This window comes from Nomia melanderi, chromosome 2 (assembly GCF_051020985.1).
Source record: "Nomia melanderi isolate GNS246 chromosome 2, iyNomMela1, whole genome shotgun sequence".
NCBI classification, from domain to species: domain Eukaryota; kingdom Metazoa; phylum Arthropoda; class Insecta; order Hymenoptera; family Halictidae; genus Nomia; species Nomia melanderi.
In genome coordinates, this window is record NC_135000.1 from 8,946,843 (window position 1) to 8,952,842 (window position 6,000).

At 46.1% G+C, this 6,000-nt stretch overlaps 1 protein-coding gene across 6 annotated transcripts in view; it reads left to right on the forward strand.

The window, feature by feature from the left end:
* The window catches only part of alpha-Man-IIb (alpha-Mannosidase class II b), a 123,590-nt gene extending 117,590 nt beyond the window's left edge, over positions 1-6,000 (forward strand). For all 6 annotated transcript variants that reach the window (XM_031973697.2, XM_076374464.1, XM_076374463.1 and 3 more), the window contains one exon: positions 266-6,000. In XM_031973697.2, the coding sequence (XP_031829557.1) occupies positions 266-2,408 (2,143 nt within the window). In that variant the 3' untranslated portion in view covers positions 2,409-6,000. The remainder of the gene's footprint in view (positions 1-265) is intronic.

Here is a 6,000-nt window from a genome sequence, read left to right on the forward strand (position 1 = left end):
TACCGCTGGAGGGTTACTAGTGTTACTCGCCTTTCTCGCTTAGTCCTATTTAATGAGGATATAATAATTATCTTTCTTGCATAGTCATTTCAATTTATAGTAAGATTAACAGTAAATCGTTAGTACCGTTAATTAGAAATCAGTATTAGCATTGGTACCTCCAATATTCACCTCTAGATGTCTACTAGCACTACTCTTTCTAGAACTCAATCCCCTCATCCCCTACAACTAGTCTACATCACGTTCCCCATTTATCCTGTTCCAGATACGACCACGCAGTGGAATGGGACCAACAGTACACAAACTACAAGATCCTAATGGACTACATAAACAGCCGCAGAGAAGAGTACAACGCCGAGATCGTGTTCGGCACGCCGAAGGACTACTTCCAAGAGATCAGAAAGCGAGTGGAAGCCTTCCCCACGTTGCAGGGAGACTTCTTCGTCTACTCTGACATCTTCAGCGAAGGTAGACCAGCCTACTGGAGCGGCTACTTCACCACCAGGCCGTACATGAAGATCCTGGACCGCGAGCTGGAGGCTAACCTCCGGTCAGCCGAGATCCTCTACACGATAGCCCTGAACGTGGCGAAGCAGTCCGATAAGGACTTCATGCTGTACGAGACCTACTTCGAGAAACTGGTGAAGGCCAGACGAAATCTAGGTCTGTTCCAGCATCACGACGCCATCACAGGCACCTCCAAGTCGTTCGTCATGAAGGACTACGCTCTGAAGTTGTTCGAGTCGATCTCGGACACGACCAGCCTCCAGAGCTTCGTCATCCAGTCGCTAGCCGGGACCACCAGCAAGCAGAACTCGGTGTACGTTTTGGCCGAGTCCGACCGCGACAGCTACGAGAAGCTGCCGAAGAAGATCCCCATAGGAGTCGGCAGCCAGGAGACCAAGAAGATCGTGCTGTTCAACCCCCTGGCCCAGCCCAGGCAAGAGGTCATCAGCCTGAAGGTGACCTCCTACAGGATCAGAGTGCTCGACCCGCAGAGGAACCCCATCCCCTATCAGATAGCTCCAGTGATGAACGCCACGAGCATCACCCATGACGTCTACGTGCTGCTCTTCGTAGTAGACCTCAAGCCTCTAGCCATAGTCACCTATCATCTTCAGCAAATAGACAAGGTGCCCGTGGAGGCCATCTCCACGGTGTACTGCAGCCGCTGCGGCAAGGACAACGTGTTCCCCATAAAACCCATGCAGGTGGGCGACGTGCAGCTGGAGAACCAGAGGATGAAGCTACTGTTCGACGGGCAGACCGGCTTCCTCAAGAGGGTCACCAAGAAAGCGACCGGCAAGATCATGCAGTGCGCCATCCAGTTCGCCGCGTACACCTCTGCGCAGTTCCACAGCGGCGCGTACCTGTTTATGCCCGACCCCAACCTCAGGGACACCGACAAGGACGTCCTCGAGGCGTACACGCCGCACCAGAAGATCTACATCGTCAGCGGGACCCTCAGCTCCCGGCTAACCGTGGAGTACGGCAAGCTGCTGACCCACCACGTGGCCATCTACCATAGAGAGGGCGGCCTGGAGGAGGCGATATACCTGAGGAACATAGTGGACTTCGAGACGCCGCCCAAGAACAGGGAGACGGAGATGTTCATGCGGCTGCAGACGGATATACTGAACGGAGACCCGCCCGAGTTCTACACCGACCTGAACGGCCACCAGATGATCAAGAGGACGAAGATAGAGAGGATCGGCATCGAGGGTAATTACTTCCCCATCACCACCATGGCCTACATCGAGGACACCAGTCATAGACTCACCTTACTGGTGAACCACTGCCAAGGAGCTGCCAGCTACCAGCCCGGCTGGCTAGAAGTGATGCTGGATAGGAGGACTTTATATGATGACTCGAGGGGAATGGGCGAGGGTCTCCTAGACAACCGTAGGACCGTCATCAAACACTGGTTGCTACTGGAGGACATCACCGGGGATAAAGACAAGTACTCCAAACCGTCCCTGTACGCGAACCACCTGAGCAACGCTCTTAACTACCCAGTGAACATCTTCGTCGTCGACGGGACCGAGTCCGAGATCACCATGGCGCCGGAGGTCCGGCTGCTCAGCCAGAGCTTCCCCTGCGACCTCCACCTGCTGAACCTGAGGACCAATCACGACCAGAAACTGCCAAACTTCCCCGTGAACAGCGCGCTGATGGTGCTGCACCGGCAGGGCTACAGCTGCTCCGTGGGAGTCGACGTCGCCCTGAAGCACTGCCCTCTGACGGACAAGATCCCACAAGGCACGTCGTTCTTTAAGCTCGCCAACCTGAACGTCACGCGGACCACGCTCACCGGCACCAAGACGCTGCAGAGACTAAAGGACGGCCTGCAGGACGTCAGCCTGCGCGCCATGCAGGTCGAGACGTTCAACGTGAACTTCGTTCAATGATCTTAAGCCTCCCACTCGGGCCGGCTCGGCACTCTCCAGTCTACAAGCTGACGTAGCTGTTCATCCTGGCGACACTGCCTCTTCTCCTGGCAGACGATGAAGTTTCACCGAGCAGAGAACCATTCTACGGTTCCCACGTTTTTCTATCTTGCGTTCGGGTTCTTCCACCGGAGAGCTGGCCGGAACGGTTGTAAATAGCGGGCGCTGCGATTGGCGTCGCGTCGGTGCAGCGTTTGGGAAGTCCCCGAAGCTTCTTGCTCGACGTTAGACGGCTGTCGAGGTTCACGGGACTCTGGGGAAGCAAATGAATATTTTTGGAAACTGGAGTTCCTTCTTTGGACGAGGGAACCTTGGTACTGGAGGATTTAGTTCGGTCAGGATGGTTTACTCGCTACCAGCGCTTGTTTCCGTGACGGTTTAGTCAGTTATTTGAGATAATAAATCTGAACTAAGAAGAATAAATCTGAAACATTGAGTTCCTAGGTATAATGTAGTTTATGATTTTTAATATCTGTAGGAGTAACATGTTGAACGATTTCATAGAGCAAAATACGCAAAATAGAGTACAAAATTTGAATTACATATTATATGTTCAGCTGAACGTCACGTTATGTAGTATTATGTAATATAGAAACATTATCAAATAATTTAACACGTTCGCAGACGTGAGCGCTAAAATTCAAATTGACAAGCCACATAATTACTTAATTCTACAAAGCTTTAACCCTTTGCGGTCGAAAGTTTCTCACTAGAAATATTCAACATTTTCTGATGAGATACAGATGACATTTGAAACTAATTTAATAATAACTCACAGATAAATTAAGCAACAAATCTATTGAATATTCTACATAGCAATACAAAGTTTCATTTAAAATCCTAAATATTCAACGTCATAGTTTTGCTGTACCAAATTGTCATTTTACTTTCACAAAATATAAGATCATAAAATATAATATCCGTCACAGATATAACGCTGATAGCGAACGCGTCAAAGACTTCGACAGCTGAGAATCAGAGTCCTAGGATTTCTCCAGCGTTGAGCTCGAGTCAGCTTCGAGGCTTTTGCAACGCTACGTTGGCGTCCATTGTACATACGACAGGCTACCGTACTCTACGCCCTCTTTCGGTTCAATTTCCCTAGATTGAGGACAACGACAGCGAGCCCGGGAGGAAGAGAGAGCCCCACAGAAAAGAGAAACTATACTTGCTGTCCTCTAACTTGATGTGCTGCTATCTCGTGCCTCTGGGATTCATCAGCCGGCGAGGCGTGTTCTCTGTCCACGTCGCCGAGACCCTGTCCCCGTGATGACCGTCGATGATGATTCTCTGGCGCACGGTGGCGGGGATCGAGCGCCGATGGACCCAAACTGAAATAGACTGACGAAATCAAACGATCCAAGCGCGTTAGAGGCCCTTGATCTGTACAAAACCGTAGGAAGTCTGTTCGTGGGAGTCGTGCGAGAACAGCAAACATTGTGGATTCGAGATGGACCATTTCGCCTGATCAGACCTGATGGTAATTTGTTTGTTTGTCGGTGGACTAATGGGTTGAGAGTAATTGCCAGTGGATCGTTCTGAGGATCTCTAGTGTGATATGCAAGAGGTGATTAAAGTGATCATGGTGATCAAGCGAAATGGGCCAATTTGTAGACATGAATATATTGTACATATCAAGCCACAACTTTATCTTAGACAGTATGTTGTGATAGAGGGATAAAATGTAAATGGTATACACCTATTTTCATATACGACATGTTTTACCCGGGCGCCCTCTCTCTTCCTGCCCCTTTGCGGAGGTAGGAGCTGTCTTTGGGGATGGTGGGTCTCAACGCTCTTCCAATTCTAGTGGGGACACGGTCGTTTAGTTGAGTCGAGACTGGCTTGTGGCACCTGCCAGCCGGAAAGTACCTATTTTTTACTTCTGCTGACGGCAACGGGTCGCGACGGTGGCGGCGTTGGTTCTGAGCAGGTCTTTATAAAGACATGTCTTGCTCTAGGAATTAAAGACTTTGATTCTGATCAATTCTTTCTGAGGACATGTCTTGCTCTAGAAATTAAATACTTTAATTTTGATCAGTTCTTTCTAAAGATATGTCTTGCTCTAGAAATTAAAGACTTTGATTCTCATGACTTATTTCTAAGGACATGTCTTGCTCTAGAAATTAAAGACTTTGATTCTGATTAACTCTTTCTAAGGACATGTCCTGATCTAGAAATTAAAGACATTGATCAGCATCAATGGACACTGTAGCTATTGTCGCCTCCTCTCTCGTCAGCGTTTCCGATCGAGATGGGTTCAGTCAAGCGTTCTCGGTACGACAGACTCTTGTAAATAATAAATTAATTAGCAGGGGGAAAACAGTCGTACGGTTTCCACGTGAGCTGTGTCATGTTCTTAGGGCCAACGAGGAGATGGCGAACGTAAATTTTCAAATTTTATTCGTTAATTAGACAAGCTTCGAATCGCGATTCAACGGTTTTATTGAACTATTCGAATTTATAAAGGTAGTAATGAATTAAAAATAAATAGATTTAAAAATGTTACTGAACTGTGGAACTCTGTGTCTCCAATCTCACAAAAAACTCTCCCTATCAACCCTTTCGCATCCAATAATTTACTTTCTCAGTCGCCTAATATATTACAATAAACAATAACAAATTCTAATAAATCAAAATATTAATAAAATACTTCTACCCTTAAACTTATCCAATATTATTCTTTATATTAGTCACAAAAAGTCTCATAAAAGAATCCTAAATATTTTTAACTTAATTAATATTTTTAAATTCTTCAGGTCCAACTTCAATTAACTTTAATTCCTCGAAACTGCTGTTTAGATTCGCACAGATTTCCACGGTCCTGTCGTTAAGTACCAAGTCATCATTTTCCTGTTCTCTTCGGATTCGTATGACAGTAGTCATTCTCTCGAATGACTTGTTTCTGTTTCTTTGAATTCTTAACGAAGAAAGTACTCGTTGAAGACATTGTTAACCCCTTGGCGTACTATTCACTTTCGTTATTAAGCTCGTGTAATATTTTCCTATCGACAATTCGTAAGAAATACAACAAAATTTTCCATTCTACTTCAGGTGGAAATTTCATTTGAAGATGATACATTGATAATAGCGAAATAGTTTGCTTTGATCCGTGGGTGATGAATAATATTGATTCTTAAATTAGTTTAGAAATCATCGCGAGTCTCACTCGTCATTGTATGGCAAGGGGTTAAGCGACGAATGGAGAGACGAGCGAATGACAGGGGAAGTGGCATGACATTGACGACTTAATGACATGACATCAGAGGGGAACCGCATTAGGATATTCGAGGGGATTGCTGGAAATCCATGACTGTCCTTGTTGTAACGATATTGTACCATACTATGTGTTTTGTGCTGTCTCTAGAGAAGAAAGATTTATATTAAAGATGGTATATGTATACACATGTGCATACATACGGCTGTACGTGTGTGTGAATGTGTATATATAGAGATATATTTGCAGAATCACACACCACCACACCAGGATATTCCTTATGTTACAATGTAATATTATATTTATTGAATAAAGATAGTAACTGACGTATTTTAA